Source organism: Scyliorhinus torazame, chromosome 27 (assembly GCF_047496885.1).
Source record: "Scyliorhinus torazame isolate Kashiwa2021f chromosome 27, sScyTor2.1, whole genome shotgun sequence".
In the NCBI taxonomy this organism is placed as follows: domain Eukaryota; kingdom Metazoa; phylum Chordata; class Chondrichthyes; order Carcharhiniformes; family Scyliorhinidae; genus Scyliorhinus; species Scyliorhinus torazame.
In genome coordinates this window covers 36,569,710-36,590,758 of record NC_092733.1, presented here as the reverse complement: position 1 = coordinate 36,590,758, position 21,049 = coordinate 36,569,710, and the positions used below count along the sequence as shown (strand labels likewise).

The 21,049-nt window shown below is 55.7% G+C and overlaps 2 protein-coding genes across 2 annotated transcripts in view; one reads left to right on the top strand and one right to left on the bottom strand.

Moving 5' to 3' along the window:
* The window catches only part of LOC140403402 (uncharacterized), a 960,939-nt gene that overhangs the window by 317,047 nt on the left and 622,843 nt on the right, over window positions 1-21,049 (top strand). The gene's annotated exons all lie outside the window — the stretch shown is intronic.
* Window positions 1-21,049, bottom strand: part of LOC140403208 (patatin-like phospholipase domain-containing protein 6) — a 198,380-nt gene that overhangs the window by 88,286 nt on the left and 89,045 nt on the right. The window contains exons 14-20 of the mRNA XM_072490961.1: window positions 20,854-20,960; window positions 17,227-17,406; window positions 14,647-14,724; window positions 13,234-13,439; window positions 5,481-5,612; window positions 2,680-2,803; window positions 1,360-1,473 (exon numbers count right to left, since the gene is read on the bottom strand). Of these exons, the coding sequence (XP_072347062.1) occupies window positions 1,360-1,473; window positions 2,680-2,803; window positions 5,481-5,612; window positions 13,234-13,439; window positions 14,647-14,724; window positions 17,227-17,406; window positions 20,854-20,960 (941 nt within the window). The remainder of the gene's footprint in view (window positions 1-1,359; window positions 1,474-2,679; window positions 2,804-5,480; window positions 5,613-13,233; window positions 13,440-14,646; window positions 14,725-17,226; window positions 17,407-20,853; window positions 20,961-21,049) is intronic.

The window sequence follows — 21,049 nt, the reverse complement described above, 5'->3', positions numbered from 1 at the left end:
GAAACCCACGCAAACACGGGGAGAATGTGCAAACTCCACATGGACAGTGACCCAGAGTCGGAATCGAACCCGGGACCTCGGCGCCGTGAGGCAGCAGTGCTAACCCACTGTGCCACCGTGCTGCCCTTGGCGTCAGCAGAGGTAAGCGAGCTTTTAAGCTCCCTTAACTCCGCAAGTCTGGGTCCCGCGATCGTGACGTCTCGCGTGGTGTGACGACCGGCGGGAATCCCGGAAGAGGGCTCTCGCTGGATCTACCGTCCGGCTTTCTATGAAACACGGATGTGGCTAAGTGGGCACAACACACAACTCCGGTGGGATTTAACGGTCATTGAAAAATAATAAGAAACCATTGCCCTTTTCAGTCTATCTGCAGACTCTGGGCTGTCAGTATAAATCAGCATTTAAGACCGTATCACCAAGTTTGAGGTCCTGAATTAGGAAAAGCAATACCACAGCACCGACGGGTACGCACAAAAATTAGGAGTCGGCCTTTCATCCCCTCGAGCTTGCTCCACATCAGATAGGATTGTGGCTGATCCAATTGTGGTCTTAGCTCTACCCTCCCCCGTCACATCACCCCCTCCATCATGCTTGGCCTTCCCTATCCACAATCTTTCTAACTCACCCTCGAATGAATTCCATGGCCCACCCGCCACTCTTTTCTGCCAAAGAGAATTCCACAGACTAATCACGTTCCAAGAGAGAATGTTCTCCTCAACTCTGCCCTCTTAATCTTAAAACTGTGGTCCCTAGGTTCCCATGACCCCCGCCCGCTTATCTTGAATTAGCCAACCGTTCACGATAGGGACTCAAGGCACGCTAGGGCGAGTCTCCGAGGACGATATCACCGAGAAAACTGGAGCAGTCTTCAGGAACGAAAGTGACAGATAAGCTGACAGCATCCAGGGGGGAAAAAAAAAAAGAGATAAACAGCGTCCTTTTGGGGGTTGAGATGGCTTCGGAAAAGAAACCAATATTTCTGACAACATTCGTCATGAGGCCGTCAACTCACTGAAAACATCAGAATGGGTTTCGGTGGTCAACATTACTCCTTGTCGAAGGTCTCCCTGTCTACCCTTGTGGCTGGAGTATGTGCCGTGCCAAAGTGGATCGGGACTCCCGCATGCTTGTTTAGGCTGCAGGAGGAGCGAGGTTCAAACAGAACCCGACGAAAGCAGTGGAGATGGGTTTCCAGCCGACCATGTGTGTGTGACACTCTCTGGAGCAGAGTTAACTCAGGCCTATCCCTTTCCAATTGCTTCATGGGCCAGCAAATCATCCAAGTGCCAGGTCAACGGCAAGACAACGCCACTGCCATGGGCGAGACAACCCTGGGAGCTTCGGGGGGGGGTCACCCACCTGAGGATACCGTCTCTTGATGTTATTCAGCGTCCCCTCGGGCAGCTTAGCCAGTTCCGAGTCACGAACTGCATGCATGGTGGTGGCTCGGGGCTGGTGTGTCAGGGCTTCTACCTGAAATGGAAACAAGAAGGTTCAGCTCCAAAACGCTCCTCAAAGATGTGGATGCCGACAGGCAGGGAAAGGAGCCTCGGGTGGGGCCAGCTCGACTCAACACAACCGCAAAACCGTGGGCATGATAAAATACCCGGGGGATTTCTCTGGGTTTTGTTCGGTCTGAGTCAGGCACGTGGAGTGCGATCACCATCGTGCAGAACCAGTTTGCTTAAAACAAACGGTTTCTTCAAAACGGTTCTCAGAATTTTTAATCCAGTAGCACAGGTGAAGTAAAACCATTTATATTTCTGTCAACCTAGGAGTTTGGTCTCAATAAACGGCCCTTCCCGAAGGACCTATGTTGCCGCGCATCAATTTCAAACCCGACGCAGCCTCATTTCTTGCATCAACAGTGGACAGCGCGACAGGATCCTCCGGTAAATTTACACTTGGGTGGTAACAGGACTCCCCTTCCCGGTCAGAATCAGTGTAGGGAAAAGGAAGCTGGAGCTGAATCCTTCCGCTGCGGCAACCTCTGGAATTGGGAGTGTTTTCAGTAGCCGCTGATGGGCGGCACAGTGGTTAGCACCGTTGCTTCACAGCACCGGGGTTCCGGGTTCGATTCCCGGCTTGGGTTACTGTCTGCGCAGAGTTTGCACGTTGCCCCCCCCCCCCCCCCACCCCGTGCCTGCGTGGGTTTCCTCTGGGTGCTCCGGTTTCCTCCCGCAAGTCTCGAAAGACGCGCTGTCTGGTAGATTGGCCGTGATAAATTGCCCTTCGTGTCCAACCAGGTTAGGTGGGGTTACTGGGATGGGGCGAAGGTAAGGGTTTAAGTAGGGTGCTCTTTCCAAGGGCTGGGGCAGACTCGATGGGCCGAATGGCCTCCTTCTGCACTGTAAATTCTATGATCGCTGTCCCCGGCGGGCTTGGCGCCATGGGCAGAGCCCAGGAAGGGAACGGGAAAGGGAGGAAGAGGACATGAATCGCGCAGAAGACGTCCCATCAGCTATTGAACTCTGGCACGAGCTAACACCCACCCGACTGTTCAAACAAGGCGAGAGATAATTTAGTACGAGATTTAGGGAACCTTGGTCCGCTCGGCCATTTTAGCAGGAGGTCACCTGAGTGCCAGACTTTATGGCCGTTAACCGATGCATTGATTTAATCCTCCCTGCAAACCAGAATACAGACCATCTTTTAGTAGGCTGGGAAAAACCAAATTACCACTCCAATCAGATCTCCACGCCCGTACTCTCCCACCAGCTCCTTCTTGCCATTGGCCTTTCGGATCACAGACCGCAGACGCCCGTTTAGGACGATGTAGGTGCAGTCTGATCGGTCAGCCTGTCTGCAAATTAAAAGGAAGATATTATAGAAAATCAGCCTGCAAGGAGGGAAGTAAAAACAGGGATGGCTACTTTTCAAATTCATAGCCCACCTGTGCGGCAATGACTTCTCGGGAGAGACAGTTACCAGATCATTGGCTGATCGGATTGTGACCTCAACCCCACATTCCTGCCCTACCCCCGATAACCTTTCACCCCGATAACCTTTCACCCCCTTGTTCGTCAAGAATCTATCTCGCTTTGCCTTAAAAATATTCAAAGACTCTGCTTCCACTGCCCTTTCATGATCCGCTGAGAGAAGATATTTCTCCTCATCTCCGTCTTATATGGGCAACCCCGTATTTTTGAACAGTGACCTCTAGTTCTCAAGGGAACATCCTCTCCACATCCACCCTGTCGATACCCCTCAGCATCTTAAAGGTTTCGATCAAGTTGCATCAAACCCAACCTCTCCAACCTTTCCTCATCAGCCAAGCCGCCCATTCCTGGGATTAGTCTGGTAGACCTTCTCTGGACTGATTCTAATATTTTTTGTTTATTATTCGATGATGGGACGTGGCGTCCCCGGCTGGGCCAGCATTTATTGCCCATCCCTAATTGCCCTTGCTAAGAGTCAACCACATTGCCGTGGGTCTGGAGTCACATGGAGGCCAGGCCGGGTAAGGACGGCAGATTTCCTTCCCTGAAGGACATTACTGAACCAGACGGGTTTTTAACACCAAGCGACAATGGTCATCATTAGGCATTTAATTCCAGATTTTACTGAATTCAAATTTCACCAACTGCGCTGGTGGGATTTGAACCCGTGTCCCCGGAGCTTTACACTAGGTCTCTGGCTAACTAGTCCAGTGACAATGCCACTACCCCACCGCCTCCCCAGATGCAATCATATCTTTCCTTAAATACTCCAAATGTGGTTTCACTAATGCCCAGTACAACTGAAGCATAACCTCCTTACTTATGTCATTAATTCCCCCCTCAATAAATCACCATATTTAATGATAACATTTTTGAAGACAAAGGTTTTTTTCCTATAAATCGGTCGTCCTCACCTGGAGGTCGATGGGTCCCGTTGAGACTTTCCAGGAGTTCTAGCAACTAACTTGGGGCGCATCAAGGGCATTCAGCCTCTGATCTCCGGGTAAACGTTCTCCAAGGCGGCCTTCAGGACGCTTGACAACGCAGAATCGCCGAGCAGAAACTTATAGCCAAGTTCCGCACACATGAGTGCGGCCTCAACCGGGACCTGGGATTCATGTCACATTACATTCATCCCCCACCATCTGGCCTGCGAAATCCTACCAACTGTCCTGGCTTGATACAATTCACACCTCTTTAACCTGGGGTTACCCCATCTCTGGATCTGTAAAGATTTAATCACCTGCTAATGCTCGTATTCCAAGCAATGTTTGGCATCTTTGAATTTGTCTATATATATGTTTCTGGAACATACCTCTTCATTCACCTGAGGAAGGAGCAGCGCTCCGAAAGCTAGTGACATCGAAACAAACCTGTTGGACTTTAACCTGGTGTTGTAAGACTTCGTATTATACAGGTAATATCAGCGGGGTCTTACCTATACAGGTATAATCAGCAGGGTCTTACCTATACAGGTAATATCAGCAGGGTCTTACCTATACAGGTAATATCAGCAGGGTCTTACCTATACAGGTAGTATCAGCGGGGTCTTACCTATACAGGTAATATCAGCGGGGCCTTACCTATACAGGTAATATCAGCGGGGTCTTACCTATACAGGTAATATCAGCAGGGTCTTACCTATACGGGTAATATCAGCAGGGGCCTTACATATACAGGTAATATCGGCAGGGTCTTACCTATACAGGTAATATCAGCGGGGCCTTACCTATACAGGTAATATCAGCAGGGCCTTACCTATACAGGTTATATCAGCGGGGCCTTACCTGTACAGGTAATATCAGCGGGGTCTTACCTATACAGGTAATATCAGCGGGGCCTTACCTATACAGGTAATATCAGCGGGGCCTTACCTATACAGGTAATATCAGCGGGGCCTTACCTATCCAGGTAATATCAGCGGGGTCTTACCTATACAGGTAATATCAGCGGGGCCTTACCTATACAGGTAATATCAGCGGGGCCTTACCTATACAGGTAATATCAGCGGGGCCTTACCTTTACAGGTAATATCAGCGGGGTCTTACCTATACAAGTAATATCAGCAGGGCCTTACCTATACAGGTAATATCAGCGGGGCCTTACCTATACAGGTAATATCAGCGGGGCCTTACCTATACAGGTAATATCAGCGGGGCCTTACCTATACAGGTAATATCAGCGGGGCCTTACCTTTACAGGTAATATCAGCGGGGTCTTACCTATACAAGTAATATCAGCAGGGCCTTACCTATACAGGTAATATCAGCGGGGCCTTACCTATACAGGTAATATCAGCGGGGCCTTACCTATACAGGTAATATCAGCGGGGCCTTACCTTTACAGGTAATATCAGCGGGGTCTTACCTATACAAGTAATATCAGCAGGGCCTTACCTATACAGGTAATATCAGCGGGGCCTTACCTATACAAGTAATATCAGCAGGGCCTTACCTATACAGGTAATATCAGCGGGGTCTTACCTATACAAGTAATATCAGCAGGGCCTTACCTATACAGGTAATATCAGCGGGGCCTTACCTATACAGGGCACGGCCCGCTTCCACTGCCATCCAGTCAATCGCAAAGTCCATTTGACGTACAAATGGGGACATTCGCACAGCCACAGCATGTGCGGCACTGAGAACCACATTGGGCTGTTCGCGCATTATTCTGCAAAAGGAACACAAGGTTGGAAAATCAGACACTACCCAGAACTGACCCGGAACACTCAGTCACCCCGGCTTGATGGACTGAACAGTAAACACTATCCGGAATCTGCTGCAGTGAGCCGGATAGTAATCCACAAATCATTCCCAAACTGAACCCCCAAAACGACAGACAGAAGTGGATACGGCGCTTCCCAACAAGTTGTAGAATCAGTAAAGTGACAAATCCGCCCCATCGACCCGGATGCACAGACAATACCCGGATGAAGGACAACTCCTTGCACTTGGCTTGCAATCTGGAAAAATGGCCCAAAGCACTCTGTGGTGGAATTGTCTTCGGAAAAATGGGTCACGATCTCAAGGTTTGGCCCTTTCCCAGAGGGAACAGGAAGGTGGAGAACGGGGGAGGGGGCAGTTTAAAGAAACCGCTGACGAGTATTCAATCAGGGCTGCTCATGATGGGAAAGGTTGAGATAGAAAGCAGAGTCGAGCGATTGGGGGGGTGGGGCACAGGTAGGGAGGGAGAGTTGCCGAGCCGGGGAGGTAAAAAAAAAAAGAGAGAGCAATGAGAGAGTGAGGGAAATGGCACAAAGGTGGAGAATTTTAAATCGGAGGTCCAGTGGGGGGGCGATGTAGGTCAACGTGGAAAGGGTGATAGTTAATCAGGGCCCTTCTTCATCACCACGTATCCTCAATGATCTGTCTCGGATCTCATCATTCTGAAATGAGTATACCGACAACATCATCCTCAGGAACAAACTGGTGTTTCCCAAACCTTCCCCTGGAGTGACCCCATTCGAACGCTTCAGACTTTGTGTGGTCCCAGAGGCAGCAGTTAAGCAATGGTGTGGGGGAGGTGGGGGGGGGGGGGGGGGGGGGGGGGGAAATTTGATGAATAGGCAGCGGCTCTCCAAGGGAGGGGGGTTGGTGGGGCATAGCTTGGGAATCCCTGAATTGCGATCTGATGAGGCTCCAATTGTGAGCAAGTTCTCGGTGAGCTTTGAAGAGGTTGGTAGCTCAGAGGGGCTACGCTGTTAGTATGAAGGGTACAATGGGCATCCTGGTGGGGTGTGGAAAGGAGAGCGGAGAGGAGGGAACCAATTGCTACACCGAGGGGGGGGGGGGGGAGAAATGGTTACAACAACTGGCAAACTGCTAACTAGAAAATATCTGGTGGTTATTAAAGGAAAATGTCGATGTTCAGGGAGAAGGCAGCACAATGACACTAAGTCATGTCGAATGGCCTCCTTCTGTGCTGTAACAAGTCCCAGAATCTTAGAATGCAGGAGGAGGCCATTCAGCCCATCGCGTCTGCACCAACTCTCTCAAAGAGCACCCCACCCCATTCCTCCCGCCCTCTCCCAATAACCCCGGAACCGAACCGACACCTCCTTTTTGGACACGAAGGGGCTATTTAGCACGGCCAATCCACCTAACCTGCACATCTTTGGAGTTTGTGGGTGGAAACCGGAGCACCCGGAGGAAACCCACGCAGACACGGGGAGAACGTGCGGACTCCGCACAGTCACCCAAGGTTAGAATCGAACTCGGGTCCCTGGCAGTGTTCTGTGATTCTATTTTTTAATACATATATTATATATAAAATAAGGACAATAATTATGAATGGGTGGGACATATTTCCATTTAAATCCTAATTCAGCAACTATTCTCATCAGCAGCATCTCGCAGCAAGAACCAGAGGTTGTCATCCAGCTACTTGTGTGGACTCGTGTTCACCTGATGGCGTTATCATTCACTCAACATCCATGCAAAAGGGGCAAGAGGTCCGCTCCTCACCACCCCTCACCGCTGATTTAAAGAAACTTTGGTGAGGGACAAGTGTGGCGCGAGCCTGCTGGCTCGGGAATTCTCCAGTCTAAACCCCCTCGCCAAGGGTGGACCATATGGAACGATACTGATTTTGGTAGACAACTGTTTTGAGATTTTCAGTGCTGTGGGGAAATCAGAAACGGTCCCAGCAATTCCCCAGCTGAAGGGTCTTACGCTGCTCATGGTGAGCAAAGCATTTTTCCTTTCATAGACTGCTGAGTAAAATAAGGGCCCATGGTATTCGAGGCAAGGTACTAACATGGATTGACGACTGGCTGTCAGGCAGAAGGCAGAGAGTTGGGATAAAAGGTTCTTTTTCCGAATGGCAACCGGTGACAAGTGGTGTCCCGCAGGGTTCAGTGTTGGGGCCACAGCTGTTCTCTTTATATATTAACGATCTAGATGACGGGACTGGGGGCATTCTGGCTAAGTTTGCCGATGATACAAAGATAGGTGGAGGGGCAGGTAGTATGGAGGAGGTGGGGAGGCTGCAGAAAGAGTTAGACAGTTTAGGAGAGTGGTCCAAGAAATGGCTGATGAAATTCAACGTGGGCAAGTGCGAGGTCTTGCACTTTGGAAAAAAGAATAGAGGCATGGACTATTTTCTAAACGGTGATAAAATTCATAATGCTGAAGTGCAAAGGGACTTGGGAGTCCTAGTCCAGGATTCTCTCAAGGTAAACTTGCAGGTTGAGTCCGTAATTAAGAATGCAAATGCAATGTTGTCATTCATCTCAAGAGGCTTGGAATATAAAAGCAGGGATGTACTTCTGAAGCTTTATAAAGCATTAGTTAGGCCCCATTTAGAATACTGAGAGCAATTTTGGGCCCCACACCTCAGGAAGGACATACTGGCACTGGAGCGGGTCCAGCGGAGATTCACACGGATGATCCCAGGAATGGTAGGCCTAACATACGATGAAGGTTAGGAGGTTGAGGGGAGATCAAATAGAAACTTACAAGATAATGAATGGCTTAGATAGGGTGGATGTAGGGAAGATGTTTCCATTAACAGGGGAGACTACGACCCGGGGGCACAGCCTTAGAATAAAAGGGAGTCACTTTAGAACAGAGATGAGGAGAAATTTCTTCAGCCAGAGGGTGGTGGGTCTGTGGAATTCATTGCCACAGAGGACGGTGGAGGCCGGGACGTTGAGTGTCTTTAAGACAGAAGTTGATAAATTATTGATTTCTCGAGGAATTAAGGGCTATGGAGAGAGAGCGAGTAAATGGAGTTGAAATAAACCATGATTGAATGGTGGAGTGGACTCGATGGGCCGAATGGCCTTACTTCCACTCCTATGTCTTATGATCTTATGTTTCCCGGCTCCTCGACAACTGAATTCCAGCGACTCGCGCGCTCGTGCGACCAACACTGACAGGGAGTGGGATAGCTTGATCTTGGTTTCGGACAAAGCTCGGCACAACATCGAGGGCCGAAGGGCCTGTTCAGCGTGCGCGAGGGAGTGGCTAACGGAGAGCCCAGTGGCGCGAGTGCGCGGCTAAAGGAGAGTCCAGCGTGCGCGAGGGAGTGGCTAACGGAGAGCCCAGTGGCACGAGTGCGCGGCTAACGGAGAGTCCAGCGTGCGCGAGGGAGTGGCTAACGGAGAGCCCAGCGCGCGCGAGGGAGTGGCTAACGGAGAGCCCAGTGACGCGAGGGAGTGGCTAACGGAGAGCCCAGTGGCGCGAGTGCGCTGCTAACGGAGAGCCCAGCGCGCGCGAGGGAGCGGCTAACGGAGAGCCCAGCGTGCGCGAGGGAGTGGCTAACGGAGAACCCAGCGTGCGCGAGGGAGTGGCTGACGGAGAGCCCAGCGTGCGCGAGGGAGTGGCTAACTGAGAGCCCAATGGCGCGAGGGACCTGCTAACGGAGAGCCCAGTGGCGCGAGTGCGCGGCAACGGAGAGCCCAGCGTGCGCGAGGGAGTGGCTAACGGAGAGCCCAGCGCGCGCGAGGGAGTGGCTAACGGAGAGCCCAATGGCGCGAGGGACCTGCTAACGGAGAGCCCAGTGGCGCGAGTGCGCGGCAACGGAGAGCCCAGCGTGCGCGAGTGAGTGGCTAACGGAGAACCCAGCGCGCGCGAGGGAGTGGCTAACGGAAAGCCCAGCGCGCGCGAGAGAGTGGCTAACGGAGAGCCCAGTGGCGCGAGGGAGTGGCTAACGGAGAGCCCAGTGGCGCGAGTGCGCGGCTAAAGGAGAGCCCAGCGTGCGCGAGTGAGTGGCTAACGGAGAACCCAGCGCGCGCGAGGGAGTGGCTAACGGAAAGCCCAGCGCGCGCGAGAGAGTGGCTAACGGAGAGCCCAGCGCGCGCGAGGGAGCGGCTAACGGAGAGCCCAGCGTGCTCGAGTGAGTGGCTAACGGAGAGCCCAGCGCGCGCGAGGGAGTGGCTAACGGAGAGCCCAGCGCGCGCGAGGGAGTGGCTAACGGAGAGCCCAGCGCGCGCGAGGGAGTGGCTAACGGAGAGCCCAGCGTGCGCGAGGGAGTGGCTAACGGAGAGCCCAGCGCGCGCGAGGGAGTGGCTAACGGAGAGCCCAATGGCGCGAGGGACCTGCTAATGGAGAGCCCAGTGGCACGAGTGCGCGGCTAACGGAGAGCCCAGCGTGCGCGAGTGAGTGGCTAACGGAGAGCCCAGCGCGCGCGAGGGAGTGGCTAACGGAGAGCCCAGCGTGCGCGAGTGAGTGGCTAACGGAGAACCCAGTGGCGCGAGTGCGCGGCTAACGGAGAGCCCAGCGTGCGCGAGTGAGTGGCTAACGGAGAGCCCAGCGCGCGCGAGTGAGTGGCTAACGGAGAGCCCAGCGCGCGCGAGGGAGTGGCTAACGGAGAGCCCAGCGCGCGCGAGGGAGTGGCTAACGGAGAGCCCAGCGCGTGCGAGGGAGTGGCTAACGGAGAGCCCAGCGCGCGCGAGGGAGCGGCTAACGGAGAGCCCAGCGTGCGCGAGGGAGTGGCTAACGGAGAGCCCAGTGTGCGCGAGGGAGTGGCTAACGGAGAGTCCAGCGTGCGCGAGGGAGTGGCTAACGGAGAGCCCAGCGTGCGCGAGGGAGTGGCTAACGGAGAGCCCAGTGGCGCGAGTGCGCGGCTAACGGAGAGCCCAGCGCGGGCGAGTGTGCGGCTAACGGAGAGCCCAGCGCGCGCGAGTGCGCGGCTAATGGAGAGCCCAGTGCGCGCGAGTGCGCGGCTAACGGAGAGCCCAGCATACGCGAGGGAGTGGCTAACGGAGAGTCCAGCGCGCGCGAGGGAGTGGCGAACGGAGAGTCCAGCGCGCGCGAGGGAGTGGCTAACGGAGAGTCCAGCGCGCGCGAGGGAGTGGCTAACGGAGAGTCCAGCGATGTGCGCGGCTAACGGAGAGCCCAGTGTGCGCGAGAGAGTGGCTAACGGAGAGCCCAGTGGCGCGAGTGCGCGGCTAACGGAGAGTCCAGCGCGCGCGAGGGAGTGGCTAACGGAGAGCCCAGTGGCGCGAGTGCGCGGCTAACGGAGAGCCCAGCGCGCGCGAGGGAGTGGCTAACGGAGAGCCCAGTGGCGCGGGTGCGTGGCTAACGGAGAGCCCAGCGCGCGCGAGGGAGTGGCTAACGGAGAGCCCAGTGGCGCGGGTGCGTGGCTAACGGAGAGCCCAGCGCGCGCGAGTGCGCGGCTAACGGTGAGCCCAGCGTGCGCGAGGGAGTGGCTAACGGAGAGCCCAATGGCGCGAGGGACCTGCTAACGGAGAGCCCAGCGTGCGCGAGGGAGTGGCTAACGGAGAGCCCAGCGCGCGCGAGTGCGCGGCTAACGGAGAGCCCAGCGTGCGCGAGGGAGTGGCTAACGGAGAACCCAGTGGCGCGAGGGAGTGGCTAACGGAGAGCCCAGTGGCGCGAGGGAGTGGCTAACGGAGAGCCCAGTGGCGCGAGGGAGTGGCTAACGGAGAGCCCAGTGGCGCGAGTGCGCGGCTAACGGAGAGCCCAGCGCGGGCGAGTGTGCGGCTAATGGAGAGCCCAGTGCGCGCGAGTGCGCGGCTAACGGAGAGCCCAGCATACGCGAGGGAGTGGCTAACGGAGAGTCCAGCGCGCGCGAGGGAGTGGCTAATGGAGAGCCCAGCGGTGCGAGTGCGCGGCTAACGGAGAGCCCAGCGCGCGCGAGGGAGCGGCTAACGGAGAGTCCAGCGCGCGTGAGGGAGTGGCTAACGGAGAGTCCAGCGCGCGCGAGGGAGTGGCTAACGGAGAGTCCAGCGAGTGCGCGGCTAACGGAGAGCCCAGTGTGCGCGAGAGAGTGGCTAACGGAGAGCCCAGTGGCGCGAGTGCGCGGCTAACGGAGAGTCCAGCGCGCGCGAGGGAGTGGCTAACGGAGAGCCCAGTGGCGCGAGTGCGCGGCTAACGGAGAGCCCAGCGTGTGCGAGGGAGTGGCTAACGGAGAGCCCAGCGTGTGCGAGGGAGTGGCTAACGGAGAGCCCAGCGCGCGCGAGGGAGTGGCTAACGGAGAGCCCAGTGGCGCGAGGGAGTGGCTAACGGAGAGCCCAGTGGCGCGAGGGAGTGGCTAACGGAGAGTCCAGCGTGTGCGAGGGAGTGGCTAACGGAGAGCCCAGCGCGCGCGAGGGAGTGGCTAACGGAGAGCCCAGCGTGCGCGAGGGAGTGGCTAACGGAGAGCCCAATGGCGCGAGGGAGTGGCTAACGGAGAGCCCAGCGCGCGCGAGGGAGTGGCTAACGGAGAGCCCAGCGCGCGCGAGGGAGTGGCTAACGGAGAGTCCAGCGCGCGCGAGGGAGTGGCTAACAGAGAGCCCAGCGTGCGCGAGGGAGTGGCTAACGGAGAGCCCAGTGGCGCGAGGGAGTGGCTAACGGAGAGCACAGTGGCGCGAGTGCGCGGCTAACGGAGAGCCCAGCGCGCGGCTAACGGAGAGCCCAGCGCGCACGAGTGCGCGGCTAACGGAGAGCCCAGCGCGCGCGAGTGCGCGGCTAATGGAGAGCCCAGTGCGCGCGAGTGCGCGGCTAACGGAGAGCCCAGCATACGCGAGGGAGTGGCTAACGGAGAGTCCAGCGCGCGCGAGGGAGTGGCTAACGGAGAGTCCAGCGCGCGCGAGGGAGTGGCTAACGGAGAGTCCAGCGCGCGCGAGGGAGTGGCTAACGCAGAGTCCAGCGCGCGCGAGGGAGTGGCTAACGGAGAGTCCAGCGCGCGCGAGGGAGTGGCTAACGGAGAGTCCAGCGCGCGCGAGGGAGTGGCTAACGCAGAGTCCAGCGCGCGCGAGGGAGTGGCTAACGGAGAGTCCAGCGAGTGCGCGGCTAACGGAGAGCCCAGTGTGCGCGAGGGAGTGGCTAACGGAGAGCCCAGTGGCGCGAGTGCGCGGCTAACGGAGAGTCCAGCGCGCGCGAGGGAGTGGCTAACGGAGGGCCCAGTGGCGCGAGTGCGCGGCTAACGGAGAGCCCAGCGCGCGCGAGGGAGTGGCTAACGGAGAGCCCAGTGGCGCGAGTGCACGGCTAACGGAGAGCCCAGCGGTGCGAGTGCGCGGCTAACGGAGAGCCCAGCGCGCGCGAGGGAGTGGCTAACGGAGAGCCCAGTGGCGCGAGTGCACGGCTAACGGAGAGCCCAGCGCGCGCGAGGGAGTGGCTAACGGAGAGCCCAGTGGCGCGAGTGCACGGCTAACGGAGAGCCCAGCGGTGCGAGTGCGCGGCTAACGGAGAGCCCAGCGGTGCGAGTGCGCGACTAACGGAGAGCCCAGCGGTGCGAGTGCGCGGCTAACGGAGGGCCCAGTGGCGCGAGTGCGCGGCTAACGGAGGGCCCAGCGCGCGCGAGTGCACGGCTAACGGAGAGCCCAGCGCGCGCGCCCACCCATACTGACTCGTAGAAGTCGGACTTGGAGATCCGGAGGAAGATGCAGTCGCGGTTGGCTTTGATGGTGAAGATTAGCGGCTCCCCGGTCAGCACCGCGAGCTGGCCCACCATTTCGCCCGGGTGAGTCACAAACAGGCACACGTCGTCCTCCTTGTCGATCATACGCTGGTAAACATGCAGGCAGCCGGATAGCACGAAATGCAAACTGACATCCTGCATTCGGGAAGAGATTACAACACAAACACGTCATGCAGTACCATACAACACGGCTGCGCGTTAAGCAACGTGCATTTGCCGATCAACAGGAGGACAACAGTTGAAATCTCCTTCACTCTTTACAAACCAGTTATGTACAGCCAGGATTAGAATCTGTGCAGGCTGTAGGGTGGCTCTCTAAAGACTGAAGAATGTTTCACAAGCGGCTTGCCGAGTGGCACTCCCGCCGCGGAAACGTGGGTTCAAGCCTCTCCCCAGATAGTCGAGTCCATAGGATCAGAATCCCTACAGTGCAGAATGAGGCCATTCCGCCCATCGTAGCTGCGCCGACCCTCCGATGGAGCTCTTTAACCAGCACCATCCCTGTAACCCCACCTCACCTGCACACCTTTGGACTGTGGGAGGAAACCGGAGCGCCCGGAGGAAACCCACGCAGACACGGGGAGGATGTGCAGACTCCGCACAGACAGTGACCCAAGCTGGAATCGAACCTGGGACCCTGGCGCTGTGAGGCAGCTGTGCTAACCACGCTGAGCCACTGGTCACCCAGGCTGACTCTCCTGGACTGCAGGGATACTGATTGATATGTTAAATGCAGGACCCATCTGTCCTCACTGTGAAAGATTACACCCCACCATAAAGCAGGGGAGCTCTCTCTCTGATATTTATCTCATGGCTACTTGTGGGATCTTGCTGTGCACAAACTGACACTCGCATTGCTTACAACACAACAGAGACTAAATTACAAAATATTTCACCGACTGGCAAGCGTTTCTGGGGTGCCAGGGACAACCCCGGGGAACCAGGTTCAATTCCGACCTCGGGTGACTGTCTGTGCGGAGTCTGCACGTCCTCCCCGTGTGTGCGTGGGGTTTCCTCCGGGTGCTCCGGTTTCCTCCCACAGTCCAAAGATGTGCATGTTAGGTGGATTGGCCGTGCTAAATTGCCCTTGGTGTCCAAAGGTTAGGTGGGGTTCTGGGGGACTGGGCCCTGGTAGGCCGCTTTTTCAGAGGGTCGCTGCAGACTCGATGGGCCAAATGGCCTCCTTCGCCACTGTAGGGATTCTATGGAGCGTCCCATGGTCGGGAAAGGCGCTACTAAATGCAAGTTGGTATTTTCATTCCAACAATGCTACATCATCCATCACTGCCAGAGGATTCACTCACTCAATACTGTCGATTCTCAGTGCTGGCATTGTACCCACCTGGTCCCCCTGGCGGGCCAGCACGCTTCCAGGTTTGGCACAGTGCAAGGTTACACGGTTATCAAGAAGAGATGGCTTCTAAGACAGAAAGGGGAGATAATGATTCAGCATATAAGCTTCGATCAGCTCAGTGCCGGATATGATGCAGCTGTGCAGAAACACTGGAGACCATTCAGCTGACTCCACAATTCAATAAGGTCACGGCTCGATATACTTTCAACAGAGGGAGTGCGACACACTAACGTTTGGGTTGGCAGTATTGTCAGATGAGGAGACTGGATTTTGGTTCTCTAGAGTTTTTTTGAATGAGAAGTGGTCTCATTGTAACTTGCACAGTTCTTGCAGCGCGTAACAAGGTAGATGTAGGTAAGATGTGCCGCCTGGATATTGAGTCGAGAGACAGGGGACACAGTCTCAATAGGGGCAGGGTGTTTAGAACAGACGTGAGGAGGAATTTCTTCACTCTGAGACTGCGCTGAATCAATGGAATTCTCTACCGCATAGTGATGTGGAAGCCCAATCATTGTGAAGTGTTAACGCTGGCAACATTGCGAAGGGTTAATGGCGGCAACATTGCGAAGGGTTAACGGTGACGACATTGCGAAGGGTTAACGGTGACGACATTGCGAAGGGTTAACGGTGACGACATTGCGGAGGGTTAATGGTGACGACATTCCGAAGGGTTAACGGTGACGACATTGTGAAGGGTTAACGATGACGACATTGCGAAGAGTTAACGGTGACGACATTGCGAAGGGTTAACGGTGACGACATTGTGAAGGGTTAACGGTGACGATATTGTGAAGGGTTAACGATGACGACATTGCGAAGGGTTAACAGTAACAACATTGCGAAGGGTTAACGATGACGACATTGCAAAGGGTTAACGGTGACGACATTGTGAAGGGTTAACAGTAACAACATTGCGAAGGGTTAACGATGACGACATTGCGAAGGGTTAACGGTAACAACATTGTGAAGGGTTAACGATGACGACATTGCGAAGGGTTAACGGTAACAACATTGCGAAGGGTTAATGGTGACGACATTGCGAAGGGTTAACGGTGACGACATTGTGAAGGGTTAACGGTGACGATATTGTGAAGGGTTAACGATGACGACATTGCGAAGGGTTAACAGTAACAACATTGCGAAGGGTTAACGATGATGACATTGCAAAGGGTTAAAGGTGACGACATTGTGAAGGGTTAACAGTAACAACATTGCGAAGGGTTAACGATGACGACATTGCAAAGGGTTAACGGTGACGACATTGTGAAGGGTTAACGATGACGACATTGCGAAGGGTTAACGGTAACAACATTGCGAAGGGTTAATGGTGACGACATTGCGAAGGGTTAACGGTGACGACATTGCGAAGGATTAACGGTAACAACATTGCGAAGGGTTAACGATGACGACATTGCGAAGGGTTAACGGTAACAACATTGCGAAGGGTTAATGGTGACGACATTGCGAAGGGTTAACGGTGACGACATTGCGAAGGATTAACGGTAACAACATTGCGAAGGGTTAACGGTGACGACATTGCGAAGGATTAACGGTAACAACATTGCGAAGGGTTAACGGTAACAACATTGCGAAGGGTTAACGGCGACGACATTGTGAAGGGTTAACGGCGACGACATTGCGAAGGGTTAACGGTGACGACATTGCGAAGGGTTAACGGCGACGACATTGCGAAGGGTTAACGGCGACAACATTGCGAAGGGTTAACGGTGACGACATTGCGAAGGGTTAACGGTGACGACATTGCGAAGGGTTAACGGTGACGACATTGCGAAGGGTTAACGGTGACAACATTGCGAAGGGTTAACGGTGACGACATTGTGAAGAGTTAACGGTGACAACATTGCGGAGGGTTAACGGTGACGACATTGCGAAGGGTTAACGGTGACGACATTGTGAAGGGTTAACGGTGACGACATTGCGAAGGGTTAACGGTGACGACATTGCGAAGGGTTAACGGTGACGACATTGCGAAGGGTTAACGGCGACGACATTGTGAAGGGTTAACGGTGACAACATTGCGGAGGGTTAACGGTGACGACATTGCGAAGGGTTAACGGTGACGACATTGCGAAGGGTTAACGGTGACAACATTGCGAAGGGTTAACGGTGACAACATTGTGAAAGGTTAATGGTGATGACGTTGTTAAGGGTTAACAGTGGTTATGTTTGGCGTAGCGTTGATATGAATCAAGTCAATAAACTCTTTCCATCAACAAAAGCAGCTATATGCGGTTAACTGGATTAGTAATCCAGGGGCCCAGGCTAGCGCTCCCGGGAACACGGGTTCAAATTCCACCAGAGCAGCTGGTGGAATTTAAACTCAATCCATAAAATCTGGAATTGTGACTCCAGCCCCATGACAATGTGGCCTGCCCTCTGAAATGGCCCAGCAAGCCCTGCAGCTGCAGGGCAATTAGGGCTGGGCAACAAATGCTGGTGCAGCCGGCGCCGCCCACATCCCGTGGGAGGACGAAATAAACATGTTTTACATTTGTGAGTATCCGTCAGAACATTACCCGAGAAGTAACAAATTAAAAGGTCTCCAACCTCAATCCGCAACAGCTTCAACAGCTCCTGTTTCGCCTCCTCGAAAATAGTCCCGACGTGTCTGAACTGAGTTGGCCCATACACTTCATCGGAATCATCCTCAGGAAAAAGGTACAACACACAGGTGGGATTCTCCTCCACCGTCACGGACTTACGCTCCCTGCTGTCCTGTGGGGCAGACTGGGACAAACAGACATTCGTTCAGGTCGAGACAGAATCACAATAGAGACATTGGCATCCCCTCCCTCCCCTTCCCCTCCGGGGAACCCTGGCAGGGTGCAAAATTCTCTGCAAGCTACACTCGGTGAGAGCAGACTACGAGCAACCCTCGGAGGGGTACGGAATGGGCTGGTCGCCCACTGCTCATCACCTCCCTACAAGGAGAAAATCCCGTCACCATGCAAAGGACCCCCCCCCCCCCCCCCAGCAAACCGGCTTCACAAGGGTTACTGCCATACAAAACGCTGCACCGTCTCATCGCGCGTTCGAACTCCCAGCAATTAATCTAAAATGAAAACCCGCTGCCGCTTAAAGCAGGCCATTTCTGTGAGTGTTTAAGGACCGTTCAGGAGCTCTCCGTCAGCAGAGCGTTTAGCTAGTGCGCCGTGGGCACTGGACAGACCAGCACGGTAACTGGGGTAACTTCGTCCGGCCTCCGAATTCTTGTATCAGGTCGAAGGTTGCGTCAGGCGGGGCTCGGGTCATGCGATTGTTACGCGGTGACCTTCGCTGCGAATGTCCGTGTGGGGCAGGGTTCAGCGTGATGCCAACATGGTCTGGGGATTGGGGGAGGGGGGCGGGGAAGAGGGAGCCTGCCAACTCACTGCCCCAGGCTGTTAAGGTAGTTAATGGACGGTTTGGTAAAACTCCACAGCGCAACTACTTCATATGAAACCATAAACCATCAGCTAGAAGTGAACGGAACAGGGGGGGGGGGGGGGCGCGCAAAGGGGCCAGGAATGAAAACCGGCAGAGTCAAAACTTGAGCACAAACTCAGGATGCCCAAGCCGGGCCTGGGGAAGGGCTGCAAGTCTTCCCTGATGCAGAGGCAGCAGCAGGGACTCCTCCTGTTTCCCCAGTAGGTGTCCATTGCAAGTTTGGAGAGGTCTGTGTCCAGCAGGATGAGGTCTACAGGGTACGAGTCGGGCACTTCATGGTGGAGTTGAGCTGGAGGGAGAGCCTGGAAGAGGCTGCACGTTTGTTCCCAGAGGGAGGAACACGTGGTGAGAAACCTGCACTGGAACCGCATCGAGAATGTGGCCTTTCACTGGCCATGGGCAATGGGCACTGGCAGGGGCACCACTGGAGGTCCCGTTCTGAGCATGATCACTGAATGACGGCCTGTGCTTTATATCAGGGTCTAGAGAGAGAGAGAGAGAGAGAGAGAGAGAGAGAGAGAGAGAGCGCGCGCGCGCGAGAGAGAGAGCGTGCGCGCGAGAGCGAGAGCGCGCGCGAGAGATAGAGAGAGAGAGAGCGCGCGCGCGAGAGAGCGCACGCGAGAGCGCGAGCGCGCGCGAGAGAGCGAGAGCACGAGAAAGAGAGCGCGTGAGAGAGAGCGCACAAGAGAGAGAGAGAGAGTGAGAGAGAAAGAGAAAGAGAAAGAGAGCGTGCGAGAGAGAGCCCGAGAGAGCGCGAGAGCCTGAGAGAGAGAGAGAGAGAGAGAGAGACAGCGAGCGCGAGAGAGCGTGTGAGAGAGAGAGAGAGAGCGAGCGTGTGAGAGAGAGAGAGAGAGCGAGCGTGTGAGAGAGAGAAAGCACGAGAGAGCACGCAAGAGAGAGAGAGAGAGCGCGCGAGAGAGATTGAGAAAGAGCGCGCGAGAGAGAGCGAGCCCGAGAGAGAGTGCCCGAGATAGAGAGCCCGAGAGAGAGAGCGAGAGAGAGAGAGCGAGAGAGAGAGAGCCCGAGAGAGACAGCGCGCGAGAGAGAGAGAGCCCGTGAGAGAGAGAGAAAAGAGAGAGAGAGCCCGAGAGAGAGCCCGAGAGAGAGAGCCCGAGAGAGAGAGCCCGAGAGAGAGAGCCCGAGAGAGAGAGCGCGTGAGAGCCCGAGAGAGAGAGCGCGTGAGAGCCCGAGAGAGAGAGCGCGTGAGAGCCCGAGAGAGAGAGCGCGTGAGAGCCCGAGAGAGAGAGCGCGTGAGAGCCCGAGAGAGAGAGCGCGTGAGAGCCCGAGAGAGAGAGCGCGTGAGAGCCCGAGAGAGAGAGCGCGTGAGAGCCCGAGAGAGAGAGCGCGTGAGAGCCCGAGAGAGAGAGCGCGTGAGAGCCCGAGAGAGAGAGCGCGTGAGAGCCCGAGAGAGAGAGCGCGTGAGAGCCCGAGAGAGAGAGCGCGTGAGAGCCCGAGAGAGAGCGCGTGAGAGCCCGAGAGAGAGAGCGCGTGAGAGCCCGAGAGAGAGAGCGCGTGAGAGCCCGAGAGAGAGAGCGCGTGAGAGCCCGAGAGAGAGAGCGCGTGAGAGCCCGAGAGAGAGAGCGCGTGAGAGCCCGAGAGAGAGAGCGCGTGAGAGCCCGAGAGAGAGAGCGCGTGAGAGCCCGAGAGAGAGAGCGCGTGAGAGCCCGAGAGAGAGAGCGCGTGAGAGCCCGAGAGAGAGAGCGCGTGAGAGCCCGAGAGAGAGAGCGCGTGAGAGCCCGAGAGAGAGCGCGTGAGAGCCCGAGAGAGAGAGCGCGTGAGAGCCCGAGAGAGAGAGCGCGTGAGAGCCCGAGAGAGAGAGCGCGTGAGAGCCCGAGAGAGAGAGCGCGTGAGAGCCCGAGAGAGAAAGCGCGTGAGAGCCCGAGAGAGAAAGCGCGTGAGAGCCCGAGAGAGAAAGAGCGCGTGAGAGCCCGAGAGAGAAAGAGCGCGTGAGAGCCCGAGAGAGAAAGAGCGCGCGAGAGAGAAAGAGCGCGCGAGAGAGAAAGAGCGCGCGAGAGAGAAAGAGCGCGCGCGAGAGAAAGAGCGCGCGCGAGAGAAAGAGCGCGCGCGAGAGAAAGAGCGCGCGCGAGAGAAAGAGCGCGCGCGAGAGAGTGCGCGCGCGAGAGGGAGCGCGCGCGAGAGGGAGCGCGCGAGAGAGGGAGCGCGCGAGAGAGGGAGCGCGCGAGAGAGAGCGCGCGAGAGGGAGCGCGCGAGAGGGAGCGCGCGAGAGGGAGCGCGCGAGAGGGAGCGCGCGAGAGAGGGAGCACGCGAGAGAGGGAGCACGCGAGAGAGGGAGCACGCGAGAGAGGGCGCGCGCGAGAGAGTGCGCGGGCGAGAGAGTGCGCGCGAGAGGGCGCGCGAGAGAGTGCGCGCGAGAGAGTGCGCGCGAGAGAGTGCGCGCGAGAGAGTGCGCGCGAGAGTGAGCGAGAGAACGCGTCCAGGTCTTATGCCTTCAACACTGGCATTATTCAGCATCGGTACTGCAACCTCAAGTGCCATCCATTAGAGACACAAAAGCTCTTCTTCAAGGAGTGAACATTCCTCTGTACAATAATTACAAAGCAGTTCAGCCAATCTGCGAATCAGTTTTCTATGTGACATAGAATACAGGCACATTATAATGCAAACCTCCTCAGGTGTCAAAGATCACCAACCCAATCCACAGCAAAAACAGTGACTTGGCTGATTTCAAGGTGTGACCATTCACTGGTGTCCTACACAATTATAGACGTTAAAATACGATCATCTTACTCTACTTAATGGCGTGTGGTTCATTGGAGTTTCCTCTTGTAAGGACGTTGAAATCCTCCCTCTTTCACAAGCCATGTCGAAGTCTGAGCAAACTCCTTTCTGCATTCCTACAAGAGCAGCAACACATTTGGATATGATCCTGGATTAGTGAAGCGAAATGTTAACCCCAATTCCCACTCCAGCTCCTTCACTACAC